We start from the raw sequence: 15,505 nt of genomic DNA, 5'->3' as shown, positions 1-15,505 counted from the left end.
CTCCTCATGGAGCTTACACTCTAGTAGAGAAGATGAGATACCACAGAATGTATTGAGTGTAAGAGGAGAGGTCTAAAACTCTGCAGTGAAACTCAAATAGAAATGGCAGCCACTAAACCACACACACATAAGGATCCCTGTGGAATGCATACTGACTTAGAAAATTGTATATGTCTATTTTTATTGTATTTTAATTTATTTTGTTAAATATTTCTCTCTCTCTCTCTTTTTTTTTTAGTGAGGCAATTGGGGTTAAGTGACTTGCCCAGGGTCACACAGCTAGTAAGTGTGTGTTAATTGTCTGAGGCTGGATTTGAACTCAGGTACTCCTGACTCCAGGGTCAGTGCTCTATCCACTGCACCACCTAGCTGCCCTTTCTCATTACATTTTAATCTTGTTTGGACCACACTCATAAGTGTTGTAGGTCACATGGAGGCCATGGGCTGTGTGTTTGACATCTCTAGTCTAAATCCTTATAAGAAATGTGTGGAGGAAGAAATCACTTTCAGTTTATGCTTTGACCCCCACCACTACTCTTTATTAGGCATCTGTTTGTAGTGCACTGCTAGGCACTGGGGGGATATGCAAAGAAAAATAAGACATGGTCCTCTGCCCTCAAGAGGCTCACAATCTAGTAGTAACATGGCAAAGTGCAAACCAACACACAATTACCCAGAATTACCTCAATAGTTGTTTTATATGTTTTTAAAAGAAGGGATGCTCTGGCTTCAAGGAATGTCCAGAGTTTGACTTCATTGTCCCAGCTAACAGGAAATTCAGAGTTACCCAAAGTGAAGATTCGGTCAATAGCATGTTCTCCTATCAAATGTTCTTTTAGTTCTTCTATAAGAAATAGAAAGAAAGGATAAACTGTTAGTGGAAAAAACAGTTCAAATATTAATTTCAGTAACTAACATACCTTAGAAAATATCTTTTCCAATTATGCAAATTTTCCCTTGGCTTTCCTACTAGGCATGATCATCTGACCAATGATGTTTCTATACTCTCCATAGTGGCATTGGAAGTTTAAAGTTTTAGGTGAGGAAAATGAGGTGTTAGCCTCAATTTTCATTTCTATTTAAAAACAAGGTCAGGGCAGCTAGGTGGCACAGTGGATAAAGCACCGGCCCTGGATTCAGGAGTACCTGAGTTCAAATTCGGCCTCAGACACTTAACACTTACTAGCCGTGTGACCCTGGGCAAGTCACGTTAATTAACCCCCATTGCCTCACTAAAAAAAAACCAAAAACAAACAAAAAAACCAACCTTCGCATATAACACTCCCAACATTTCTTATTTCTAATGAAGGACACTATGATCAATGAGATTGTTTCATAAGCCACTTTTTAGAACTATGTATATGTATAACTCACTTTGACAATGCCCTCCTCTTTTGAATTACCTAGGGCAAAATGTACTAAAGTTGCAATGACTTTAAAGCCAAAGCTAACTGCAACAAGTCCCAAAAGGCTTTGGATTTTAAATTTGCATGAAACAAATTCTGATGGATTGACTTGACAAATCAGCTCCTTTACCCTCAAAATAAGTAATTCCCCAAACAAAAACAATCAAGAAAATATCCCATGAAAACCTTAGTCAATGAAAATTTGATATGTCTCACTCATAAGACATTTAAATACAAATCACAAGTAAATGAGTGAACGTCTAAATTACACCTAAATATATTTCAAAGGAGGAGGAATTCAACACAACTGCTGTAGGCATATTATTTCCAAAAGACCAAAATGTGCCTAGCCTATTCATACCAAGAAATATACTCAAGCTTCATTTGTAATTATGAGGACAGTATCTCTTTCAAAGCAAAATGCCCCACAGCTGTCCTTACTTAGAATTTAAAATGAAGAACTTTTGTTGTCAACAACACAAACTTTTATTAGTATCAGATAGATCTTCTCAAAGACTAGAGTATGTGACAATTAAATCTCCTCATCCTACATATGAAATGTGATAAATTCTACTGAGCTAGAAAAGTGTTTTAAATAATTATTTTTGTGGGAAGGGGGAATAAGAAAAAAGATGATCTGTTGATAGTTTATGAAAAATTTCATTGGTGTATACTTTTTACCAAACATCATTAGAAGCTGAAGGTAAGAATGTGGACTTTTTAGATTTTTCTCATGTCATAAACAGACCTCTCATACCACTTTGTTTATGCCTGTCTTAGTACACTTATCTTTTGAAGTATGGAAGAAGTGAAATTAAAGAATCAAAATTCATCAAGAGAAATCTGAATCTATTATAGTTACCTGTGCATGTCATCTTAGCTCCCCGCCCCCATTAAAATTCATGTTTCTTGACAGGAGTATATTTTATTCACTTCTGTGTCCCCTTCTAACCCTTTTACCCTCAATTCTACCCAAGCCCTAGGAACTTAACACAGGGCCTTGCACATAATGGGCATTTCACAAATGTTTCCTGAATTGAAATGAATTGCATAAATGCCCAGGATGGATACATTCTACTTTTGACAAACAATAAGGCAAACCCCCCCCACACACACAACCTAAAGTTTTATAGAAAATTGTTAATTCACAGGAAAAATAACCAGAAATTAACACAATATTTAGTTAAGAAAATGAAAAATGAGCTTCTTTGGTAATAGAAATATGTAGAAATCAAGTATAACTTAAAACTAGGGAGTACTAGATCCAATGATGTTGCATTCTTCCCTGATTTTAATACTCCACAAAAGTGTAACCATATTGTAATGGAGGGCCAATAGCCAACTACTAGTGTAAGAAGAGTTTGACTCAGCTTATACCAACTATCAATCCCTCTCAGCCCAGGATACCCTAAAATATGGTCATAATAAAGGGGAAGAAAACAAGGTAATATCAAGATCTACTAAAAACATTGTTGAAATTAATAAAAACCTTTCTGGGGTAAGACATTCTGTCATATATGTAAATGAATAACAATAGATCATTTCATTCTGCCTAGTAAATCTTTTAATTTGTCAACCACAATAAAAATGTATTATAATATATTTACTTATACTCCGCATTCTGAGTTCTACAAGTAGGCTGATGGGCTATTCACACACAGGTCATTGAGACCAGTGACCGTCATTCTTTTCCAAAGTCAAAGCCAGACATTTTTCAAAGGAGTCCAGGAGGACAAAGAAAACAGTGCAATCAAGTGCTATGATGAGATCATTACCAGCACTGGGAAACAACCTGAAGTAGATGCAAAAAAATATTACATTGAGGCGTTGTTGACCTTAGCTGGAGTTCTAGCTCTATCCCTTAACTTCTCTGAACCTCCATTTCCTCATCTATGTAACGGAGATAATAATATCTGTATGACACTTCGTGAAGCTGTCTTAAGAGAAGGGTTTTGAAAACTGTTAAGTGCTAGATAAATGGGAGAATCACATATAAAAGGCTAGTGATGTGATTATGTTACTGACATTTACATGGTAGTCTAAAGTTTGCAAAATGCGTTACCTACATGATCTCATTTGACCCTCACAACAAGCCTATAAAGTGGGTCCTACAGATATTATCATCCTCATTCTACACATGAGGAAACAGATATGAAATAAACTTGTCCATGATCTCATAGGTTGTAATTATCAGAATTCGAATCCAAGTCTCCAAGTTCAGCACTGTAGCCACTATGCAATGCTGTTTCGGCACTTTCTGCAGAAACATGTTTGTCAGTACTCTAATTAAAAATAATAAAAAAAAAAATCAGCATATAGTCTTGAAAAATTTGAAGTAATTTATTTTTAATTACCTCGGGACCAAATGAAGATGAGAAAAATGTGTTACTTTAAAGTTCATAGTGGTTAATTACAGAGAGCAGAATGGATTTATAGTCAGGTCTCAACTTGGTTCAACTCTAGTGCTTCCTGCCTTTGCAGCCTCAGACAGTCGCTGCCTATAAGCCTCAGTTTCACTACCTATAAAATGAAGCGCCAGGACCAGATGATGTGTAAGGTCCTATTTAGCTCTATATACTATGATTCCACACGAATTAAAATGCAAAATGCAACCAAACTTCAAATAGATGATACACAATCATTCCATTTAATGTGAACCTATCTAAATAGTCTACGGATTTCTGCTTGCTCACAGAAGACAGGAAATGGTCATCTTTAGGCAAGGAGGGCACAAGCCAGTTATTCTGTTACAAAGTCCAGGGAAGGCAAATGGATGTCTGCACTTGAAGACAGAGACAATCTTCCTCACTTCATGCTATGCTGAGTTTTAGCATTGAGGTCAAAACACAGAGGTCAATGGCAAATATGACTTGATGGGTTCTTACCAACTGTTTGTCAATATATAGACCAGCTTTAAAATAACTATTCATTTATATTACCATGATATTCCTTTTTATAAAGGCCAAGGAATTTGGGGATAAAAAAACCACAAACATAATGATCATATGCTATGAACAATTTACTTGGTCTGTCTAAATTCTTTGGTTCTATCAGATGAGGCTTGAATTAAGTTGGCTATAAGTTAGAGCCTAGCACAGGGCTTGACCACAGTTGGTATCAAAAAAAAATTGTTAACTAGATCCAGGAAACCTTTTTGTTCTAGAGCAGGAGTTTTCAACCTTTTTTGGTATCCTGGAGAACCTCTGCCTGACTGGTGAAAACTATGGACCCTTTCTTGGAATATTGTGTCTTAATGCATAAAATAAAATACATAGGATCACAAAGGAAACCAATTATTTTAAAATAAAGTTATGAAAATATTAAAAAAAAAAGAAAGTTCACAGATCCACAATTAAGAACCCTTGTACTGCAGAAACTTCTGTGGCGAAGCTATTTGTTGTAACGAGGTTTATCACAAATGAATGTCAAGCGACTGTCTGACATTAAATGTCTAAGAAAAAACTCAGATTCAAAACATAGAATTATGAAATGAAATTTCATAATTTGTTGTCAGTTATTAATTAATGAAAATAAAGATGTCCTATGGCCACCTGATTATTAAATTCATTCGATTTACTAAACTTAAACTGATAAAAATTGATTTTTTTTAGTATAGTTATTTGACTCTAATGAGATTTTAAAGCATATCAAGATCTCATGTAAGCTATGAATGTGGATTTAGGAGACACCTGAAATTATGAATAATTACTGTAATAAAAATACATTCACAAAGTGCTTTAAGATCTGAGGTAGGTAGTAATAAAAATGATTAAAAAAATAGCTTGCTTTTAGCACTTCAAGGTTTGCAAAGCACTGCATACTTGTTATCTTATTTGATCTTCACAATAACCCTGGGAGGTAGGTGCTATTATTATCTCCATTTTACAAAGGAAGAAACTAAAGCACAGAGAAGCTCCAACTTGTGTAAGGTTAGATAGCTAGTAAGTGTCTGAAATGGGATTTGAACTCAGATCATCCTGACTCAGTGCAACACTTTTATTCACTGTATCACCTAGCTGCCTCGGTGGTACAAGCATTTCCATAACAGATAATAATAATATTAGCTAACATATGTTAGCTTCAAATGTTGAAAGTACTTTTACATATATTATCCTCATTCAAATTTCACAACCCTGTGATTATTATTCTAATTCCATATTGGGATAATAATAAAGTTGAAGACACTGACGCTAAAAGAGGTTAAGGGACCTGTTTCAGGTCATACAATTAGTGAATGCCAGGTGTAGGGCAAGTGATTTTTCCCAGGTCATGTGGTTGGTGAGTGGCCAATGTGGGACTGAACTCCAAGGCCTATGACTTTAAATTCAGGATTTTTTCTGCTAATACTCTGCTGCATCACATAAGATAAATATTTGTGCAATACAAAGTAATGGTTTCAAAACAAGGTCTTTAGTCAATGAAACATTTCCATCACAAAACAGGCAGATTTCTTTTGTCTCTAAGGTTGCTACCTCTCTCTTTCTCCATAAACTGTCTTCATTTTAAAGCATCTCTAACTTTAATTGGAAAGTCTATTTTCTTTACACTTCCTGAAAAATTCTTTTTAAGTCAAAAGGAATTTTTCTGAAATGATTTACCTTCAGTCATACAGAATACTCGAAGGAAGGCCAGAAGTTGGGCCGAGATGGGAGGCTCAGTAAAGTGCAAGGCAAAGACACTGGAACTAACAGAAACAGTAAGCAGAGATCAGTCACAGCAGTGTAGTTATCGACTTGCTCCAAAGCAAAATCCCTTTAATTTATGATACATGTGGTTTTCCTCTAGGAGAACTAAGAGGGTAGATGAGTCATACAAGTCTCAAGTCTGAATTACAGAAGAACAAATCTCAAATCGTTCAAGTAGGAGCAAAGGTACTGAGAATAGAACCCCTACAATAAGCCTTTGCGAATTGTTGTTATATGCTGATATAATTTTAATTATAATTTGCATAGACAAGATTATAGGAACAAATATATTCTAGTAATTCAAATTCTGATTTTAACTATATCATCAATAATATATTTTCATCATTAATCAAATAATGATAAGTTCAACACTAAAAAGGTTCATATAATCAGTTTACATTAAGGATGATTACTACAAAAAGAAAAATAAACCATAATTCTCATTATCTTCATCATCCAATACTGGAGAAAAAAACTGAAAAAATTTAACTAGAAATTCCTGAAATGACTAACAGTCACTCAGTACAGCCAGTTCAGCATGGTAGATAATGGAGAAAAAGTCATTAACCTTTTCAAGGTGAAAGACACTGGTGATACTTAAGTACTTATTTAACTTAATGAAGACTTCACTGCTATATTCCCTGGAACTCATTGTAAATGTTTCTAACAATTATGTTTATTTAAAAACATTAGTAAATTACCATGCCTCTAAATGCTCTGGATTTGCTAGGTAGCAGGCATAAAAGGATTAAGACAAACTACTGAGGAGCAGTTTTATTAGCACCTCAATTAAACACTATGCAATTGGAGATATTTCAAATTATCAGAGGGAAAGGCTGACCAGTCTTTTTACTTACGTTGGAATGCCAGCTCGAGCCAAGACTTCAGCTTTCATTGCATATAGCCTGTCACTTTTGCTCACTCCGAGCTTTATTTTCACTCTGTCATGTGAATTATTGTCAAAGAAAAAACCACTGTGGATCACAAACTCTGCATTTGATCGGGTGCCATAAAAAATGTAAATCTAAAAGGATGTAAAAAAAAAAAATGAAGGCACATAAAAAAGCTTAACACCTGTTTAGTACAGACTTGAGGTATAGTATTATGTCTTGTAAATTTAGCGCCACTTTACATTAATGAGACAAAATGTCTATAAAGTTCTAATCCAGGAGCCAGGGAACGGGAAAAGAACCAACTTCTCTTGATTGGTGAAGGTTGGGTTCTTAGTCCTTCTCAGGGACAAAGTTTGAAGCCCTATGTAGTCTAGAAGCTGCTTCCCCAGGAACCAATGACACAGAAGAACCTCCCACTTTGCCAGATGTTAACGAATCCATTGGAGAAAACAACACCCAAGCTTTTCAATACTACCCAAAATACTCAATGTACAGGGTCTCAATCCTCCATTGCTACTGAATGCCTAGTAGGGTAGAACACTGATAGTAAATTTATCCCAGCACCTACTCCTTCTTTTATCATCACTGAACCCAGGAAGGTAGGGTTCTGGCCCCCCACAGAGGACTGGAGTTAGAGGCCTCTTCACATAGGAGTTTACTGCCTTGTGCAGAGGTAGTACCTACTCTGCCCTGTGTCTCCAATTCATCTGAGAAAATAACAACACTCCAATCTTCTATTACCCTTGAGAGCCCTGGTAAATGGAGATGTAATCTGTTCTGCCCTGGGCCTGCTACTACTGTCTGAGAAAACAACTTTATAATTACCGAGCACTCAGGTACATGGCAGCCACAGTTAACACCTAGCCGCTGCTGTAACACCTATATTTTCCTTTACCGTTACTGTAGCTAGGTGCATGGATTTCTACTCAAGACTCTCAAAGATTGTATCTGAAGGCCTACTGGCCTGGGAACCTATTGCAATTTATGGACACATTACCTACTGTGTCCCGCTAACCGAGAAAAATGGCTCAGCCCTCATAATCCATAATCAACATTTATGCAGACATCAGACCTCTGACCACCAGGATCCTATACTGGACCATGACCTCTGACAGCAGGCATAACTAGGGAACAAGTATACAATCCATGTATATGTTATCTTTTCATATATCTCATTCATCCACTATGACTGGATGAGAAAAGGGCCAAGTACAAATTCAGTGAGATCACTGGAGACCCAACCACAAGCTATTTATGACTAAAATGCCCTACAGAATCTGTTTGCCTCCCTCCCTTCCTCCTTAGTTCTGAGAGGTAGAAGAAACTGACAACCATTTTCAGTCATCACAGTACCTTGCACAGTGAAAGCCCCACTCATCTAGTATCTCTTCTACTGAATACTTGTCATTTAGTCATTCATTTCCTTGATAAAAACTTTCTTCCTCTTACTATTTCCTGCTCTCTCATCTCCCCCTTTCCTACATCTCTACCATGCTCAGTTACCCTATTCTCTTATGCTTTCTGGAATCCCTATTACACTGCTACCAACTTCATTTTGTCTTCAACCTCTTACTCTCACACTCCTTTCATGGTCTGTACACTCAGACTACATCATGTCCCTGTCTAGGACCGAGTGCATCTCTCATAGCTCAAACCCCAAACCAAACACCCGGGACCAAGAGGAGGAGCTGGCAAACAACTTTTTCTTTGTTGTCACTTCTTGGCTCTTCTTCTGCTGTCATCACACAACCATCTCTCTTCTTTTGAGGTTCACTTCATCTATTTATATCAGTCTATAGAGATCCTTGTTACTGTCACCTTGGGCCTCCAAGAAATCCTTTCTCCCTTCTTAAGGAGTGGGTTTAGTATCTGGATTACAGTTTTCCTCTCCATCCCAACCCTTCTTCTAATGCTGATATCTCTACCACCCCAAGAATGGTTATACCTTAGATTTCATTGTCATCCATAACTATCCAGAACTCTCAATTTCTTACCTCTAAACATAATCTCCTGTCCTACCCTTCTACTTCTGCCTCACTACTCCTAATATTATTCATCCTCTTTGCCACCTTCAGTGTCTCTACCTCTCACTCTCTCCCAGAACCTCTGTTCTGGCCTTACTACCTTCCCTTCAGTCTCAACCCTATAACTACCCAGTTCATCAAAACTGTCTTTTATCCTTGAATCCCTTGCTCCCTTGTATTGGCCATTTGCTATCTGGTTTTTATGCTCCTATATGAGTGCTGATCAATGGAAGCAATAACCCAACCACATCAATGGGTCCATTACAAATTTGTGTTACCTGATTTCAGGTGGATTCTACTGCTACATGGAAATCCTTTTATTCTTCCAGGACTGAATCTCCAACATACTCCCTGAAGTAGCAGTTCCAAACCTACTCTTTTAAAGACCATTATACCATATTCTCACCCATTCCTTTGAATGGAGAAAAACCTTGCTTCCTACTTTCCTGAGAAAACTGAAGTCATCCTCCATTCCTTTCTTCTCCACTCCACACCTCAAAAGCACACTCCCACCTGTCACTTTCCATTTTCCTTTCCTTTGCTTTAGTTCCTGAGGAAGAATTGGTTTCTTTTCTTTACCAAAGCTAACTCCTCCACTGGTACCCTTAATCTCTTTCCTCCTACCTTATTGCTTCCCCTTCCTTTTCTCCTGGGAGTTTTTCTCTTTGATTATTCCTTCTCCCTCTCATTTTCAATCTCTCCTTATTAAGTGGCTACTTTCCCACTATTTCAAACATGTCAAAATCTTCCCATTTATAAAAAGCTTTCATTTGACCTTGCTTCCTCCTCAAGCTATCATCCCATATTTGTTTTCTCTTTCACAGCCAAACTCCTAGCCTGGGCTGTCTATACTTGTCTCCATTTTATGCTTCTCACATCTTTGGCTTCTGATCACACTACTCAACAGAATCTATTCTCCAAGGTTCTCAACGATCTTTTAACTTTTCAATCTGCTTGTCTTGTCCTTATCCTACTTGACTTCTCTATCTTTTGACACTAGTAACCAGCACTTTCTCCCAGATCTTTCCTCTTCTTTTGGCTTCTGACACTGTTCTCTCCTGAACCTGCTCTCACCTGTCAGACCACTCCTAATCAGTCTCCTTTGCTTGATTATTATTTATCTCCTATCCCACTAAGCAAGGGTATCCCCCAAAGTTGTCCTGGGCTTTTCTCCTTTCTTCCCATATAATCTTACTTGGTGATCTCATTAGTGATCAAGAGCTCAATGAACATTTCCATAAAACTCCTACATCTGCACAATCAATACGATTCCTCTCTAGTCCCACACTGTCGACCATCTATTGGATCTCTCTACTTCAGTGTGCCTTCTCAGATCCAACATGAAGTACGTCACCTTCCCATCTAAATTCATTCCTCCTCTAAATCTCCCCAATTTCTGTTGAGGGCACCATTCACCTAAATTTGCAGTTATCCTTAACCTTTCCTTCTCTTTCGTTCCTTTTTATCAATCAGTTGCTAAATCATGTCCATTCTGTCTTCACCACATCTCTTGCATCAGTTGTTTCCTCTCCATTCATACTGTCATTATACTAGTTCAAGACCACTTATCTGGATTCTTGCAACAGTTCTTACTGGTCTCCCTGCTTCCAATCTTTCCACATTGCAATTAAAATAATCTTCCTGGAGGCCAGGAAGGACTGATCATGTCATTCCCCTACTCAAAAAATTTTTGTAGCTCTCTATTGCCTTCAAGGATAAAATACAGATGCTCAGTCTGGCTTTTAAAACTTTACAATCTGTCCCCATCCTACTGTTCTAGACTTATTTAATCCCTTCACATCTTTTTTTCAGGCTTTCTCATGTCTAGTATGGACAATCTCCTTATCACCTACTCTTGGAATTCTTAGTCTCCTTTGAAGCTCAATTCATGTAACACCTTCTTTGGGAAACCTTTTCTGATCCTCTCAGTCGTTAACATGCCCTACCCCAATTTCCTTGTATTTATTTATATGTATGTATGTGTCCATATATGTACAAGTATATAGGTATGAATATTCATTTTATCTACCCTCAGTAAAAAGTAGATTCTTTCAAGATAGGACCTGTATCAGTATTGTCTTTGTAACTTCAGTGCCTAACACATTGTATTCACTTAATAAATACAATTGACTGGACTTGAATCTACCTATTTAAAATTTTAATTTAGTATCTTAAAAAATTTACTGCTATGGTAAACTGTAAACAAGTTGTGCAATTTTTTCAACATCCCCCATTGACTGAGATAAGCTAAGGAAAAGCATCATTTTCAATAACCACTACATGAAGGGGAGCCAAATACTCTAAAGTAGAATGGAGGGTATTAGCATTATACAAAGGATCCTTGATCCCTGAATTCATCTGACCTTTCATATTAACTTCTTCTCCTTCCAATGGACAGCAAGTCTATTACTTTTAAGACTGCATTTTAAAATTCATCATGTTCTTCCTCTCCTTTTTATACAGGAGAGTCTATTCTTGAACAAGAGTTTAAAGCAATGAGTGTCAGAAATGTATCACTAGATCACGTGGCAATTCTCCACCAAGTAGTAGGTTATATAATTGTTCCTTCAGAAATGGAAGATCAATACTTTGCAAGACGAAGTCTTTTCTTTGGTTTCAACTGGGGTTATAGCAATAGTCTTGTAAAGAATTAATTGTTATTTGAGGTTTTTATGACCCCATCTCGGTTAGAATTTTTAAAAACCTTGGCGCACGCACTGGCCTGGGGCTCCGCAAATGGTACAGTGCTCCACCCACTGGTTATAGCCGTCGCCATGGCGCTGGCACCTCACGTCATCACCACTCGCCGACGCCTACATGGGCCTGGCAAAATTATAATGCCCAGTGAGGGCAGTCATGTGACTGTCAGAGTGGCCAGCCAATTGGCTGGGGGCTGTGTGTGGTCAGCCTGGGGTCTGCTGGGAAGAAGGGAGGTTTTTCACCATTCTAGCTTGAAGCTGAAAGGCAACAGGACACTGCTGTGTGTTCTCAGCTGATTCCTGGGTGGTGGTGTTGTTCAGGTTGTATAATTTCCCTTTCCCCATTTTATTTCCTTTCCCTTAATCCTACTGATCCTGTTTGTGTTTTTTTAAGTTCGTTCTTGTTAAATAAATCCTGCTCTGTTTTGAGGGAGGCTGCTGGTCTCCTTCCTTGCCCCAATATTGCGCGAGCTGCCTAGCTAACACTCCCCAATTAAAAATTGGTCTCTATAGTCTTAAGTTAGTTTTATTTTTTTATACGTGTATAATTATAAGATCAATGGAAATAAAGCAGGTTTAGTACTTATACAGATGCTAACTCTCAAATTATTAAAAAGGGAATTTTTATAGATTTATATACAGGAACAAAACAGGAATAGCTCTCAAGCCTCCTGTCTCTCTGTGTTGTATTTCTACCAACAGACCATACAGTTTCTTCACAAATTAAGAGACATTCATTTATATTGCTAATAGGAAAGGGAATAGAACAAAACAGTAAGATACTAAAAGTATTTTCTTACAAAATTCCAACATTTATTTGGAGTTACACCGGAACAAAATTTATTTTTAGCTTAAATTGCTACAAATGTTCACTTTAGTCATACTTTGCTACTTGTTTTTAATGAGTATAGACAAAGATCCAATTCAAATTACATGTTTATACCACATTCCAAAGAGTGTTTGATGTCGCAGTTAACACATGGTCTATGATGCAAGTGTATTTTCATGCAATTTTACACAAGTGAATTAATAACTTAAAGGAATTTACCTGATAACAACCTTTCAGTCTATGTAATATATGACACTGTATGAAACATACCTGTTCTCCAACATTAAAATCTTGCAGTGCAACACATTCACAGCGATCATCTTCTAGGTTGTATCCAGTAGTAATCTAGTCAAGAAGAGAATAAAAAAAAGTGATGAAGATATCTAGATTTCTCTTTGATTCATCAGTTTTGCCTTTCGGGGAAGAATTAAAAGTCAAATAATATCCTTCAATAGCTACATACCTGGAGTTTGTCCCTGAATATTTTTTTTTAACTGCCACAATAACTGAATAAAAGTTCAGATTAGTTGTATCTATGCTAGAAAATCTCATAGAAAAAAATTAACTTACTTGAAGAAAAAACTTCTCCAAAGAAAATATATTCCACAGGTTTTAAGGTGGTTGCCCCAATTATGAACAAAAGTTTATTACAAAGTAGTTGCATTCACAGTCCATCTCACATGACACTGAATCGATATGGTAAGAATTCTGTGTCAGACTCATCACCTGCCAGTGCGTTCTTTTCTCTCAATAAAGCAACGGATAACTCTGACTCTTCAGGGAATACTATTTTTGGAGAACTCCAATTTACTTGCAAACAATCGCTTTATCAGAAATTAGGTAATTATTCTGAGAGACTGAAGAGGGTTTTCTAAGGCAGCGTACAGGGTTGAGAAAGAGGAAAAGATTCATTTTATAATAGATACATATTTTATTCAGAAATCATGACAATAGGCCCCTTAGGTAAGTAAAAGAAAATGAAAAATAAAATTAAAGTGATCATTTCATTTTTATCATTATTGCAATTCTTTTTGCCTATAATGCAAAGATTTCCAAGCACTTTACAGAGCAGTTCAACCTCTAAAAGCCCTTACATGAGACAGTACAACAGTTTTCATCTAGACTATAGGCTCTGAGGTCTTTGAGGGCTTGGTTGACTAGGTCTGATACTCAGTGTATCTCCCAAGCAATTAGTATGTTGTTAGGCAACCATCAGAGGGTCATCAGAGAAGCAGAACATCAGAGCTGGAAGGAATGTCAGGGAGCATCTAGTCTGTTTATTTTACAGATAAAAAAACTGGAACTTAGGAAGGCAAAGTCATTTGCATAGTTCCACACAGCAGGAAGAGCTGGGATTTTAACTGAAGTTTACTAATCCCTTGTCTTTCTACAACATTGTGCTTTCCAACAAATTCACCTCATAAATGGGTAATAAAAGGTTTAAGAAAAACCCCTGAAGCACTTAAGTTTTTAGTTAGCAAATATCTGGACATTCAGTTTGAGATTTCTGAAAGGCAGCTGGAGATGTGACACTGGAGGTCAGCAGAGAGATTGGAACAGGAAAGGTAAATTTGAGAATCATCAGAATAAAAATAGTAATTAAATCCATGGGAGCTGATGAGATCATAAAGTGAAATAGTATAAAGGGAGAAGAGAAGAGGGCCCAGGATAGACTCCTATGGGACATGTATGTTTAGAGGGCCTGATCTGGGGGAAGATCCAGCAAAGGAATCAGAGAAAGAGCAGTCAGATGGGTAGAAGAAAAACCAGGGGAGAAAATAGTGTCCTGAAAACCTAGAGAGAAGAAAGGATCAAGGACAAGAGTGATCAACAGTTTCAAAAGCTGCAGAGAGTCAATGAGAAAGAGGATTGAGAAAAAGCCATTGAATTTGGCAACTAAGAGGTCATTAGTAATTTTGGACAGAGTGGTGGTAGAGTGATAAGGTCAGAAACCAGATTGTAAGGGGTTAAGAAGAGAATGAGAGGAGAGAAAGTGTAGGCATCTATGACCTTTTCTAGGAGTTTAGCAACAAAGGACAAAAGAGAGATAAAATGACAGTGGGAATGGAAGGATCAAGTGAGGGTTTTTTTCAGGAAAAGGGAGACATGGGCAGGTCTGTAGGCAATAAAGAACAAGCCAGTAGAGGAGAGACTAAAAATAAGTGAAAGAGGGGCAACTACGTGGCTCAGTGGATAGAGCACAGGCCCTGGAGTCAGGAGGACCTGAGTTCAAATTCGGTCTCAATCACTTGACACTTACTAGCTGTGTGACCCTGGGCAAGTCACTTAACCCCAATTGCCTCACCAAAAACAAACAGAAAATAAGTGAAAGAGTAGGGATGACGGGGGGGGGGGGGGGGTTGTGGTGTGGTGTTGGATGATCTGGGATGGATAGGATCACTTGAACAAGCAAAGGGTTAGCCTTGGTAAGGAGTAAGGCTACTTCACTATGCAATACAGGGGTAAAGGAGAAAGTGGTAGAAGGCACCTGAATAATAGATGTGAAAAAGAAGAGAAAAGGAAACTCATGGTAAATTTCAGGAAAATATGAAGCATGGTTCTCAGCTGAGAGTGAGGGTAGGGGGGAGCCATGGGAGCTTTGAGGAGGGATGAAAAGTTTGGAAGAGCCACTGTGGAGACGGGGACAGTGAATTGACAAGGGAGGTCTAGTAGGATTGCCTAGCAGCAGTGAAAGCCCAGTTGAGATTGTGCAACATCAATTTGTAGTGGACTCAGTCAGAATGCCTGTGTGATTTTTCTCCACCTTCATTCAGCAGCACATGTATAGGTTTGAAGGCAAAAAATAGTGGGAGTCATCCAAAGCCTCAGCTTTAATGATGTAAGGGTTAGAGATTCAAGGCGGGGGGGGGGGGGGGTTGTATAGAGTTGAATTTGTTCACCCAATGGGTCAAGATGGGGAGGAGTGGCTAGTGCAGTGGAGATGGACTGGGAGAGAACTGAGATAATGG

At 37.7% G+C, this 15,505-nt stretch overlaps 1 protein-coding gene across 2 annotated transcripts in view; it reads right to left on the bottom strand.

The window, feature by feature from the left end:
* Positions 1–15,505, bottom strand: part of SETD3 (SET domain containing 3, actin histidine methyltransferase) — a 123,894-nt gene that overhangs the window by 1,994 nt on the left and 106,395 nt on the right. For both annotated transcript variants that reach the window (XM_043986337.1, XM_043986336.1), the window contains exons 9-12: positions 12,807–12,881; positions 6,949–7,115; positions 6,005–6,090; positions 684–844 (exon numbers count right to left, since the gene is read on the bottom strand). In XM_043986337.1, the coding sequence (XP_043842272.1) occupies positions 684–844; positions 6,005–6,090; positions 6,949–7,115; positions 12,807–12,881 (489 nt within the window). The remainder of the gene's footprint in view (positions 1–683; positions 845–6,004; positions 6,091–6,948; positions 7,116–12,806; positions 12,882–15,505) is intronic.

Source organism: Dromiciops gliroides, chromosome 2 (genome assembly GCF_019393635.1).
Source record: "Dromiciops gliroides isolate mDroGli1 chromosome 2, mDroGli1.pri, whole genome shotgun sequence".
Lineage (NCBI taxonomy): Eukaryota > Metazoa > Chordata > Mammalia > Microbiotheria > Microbiotheriidae > Dromiciops > Dromiciops gliroides.
Note: the sequence above shows the minus strand (reverse complement) of the source record. Positions and strands in the feature narration are given on the sequence as shown.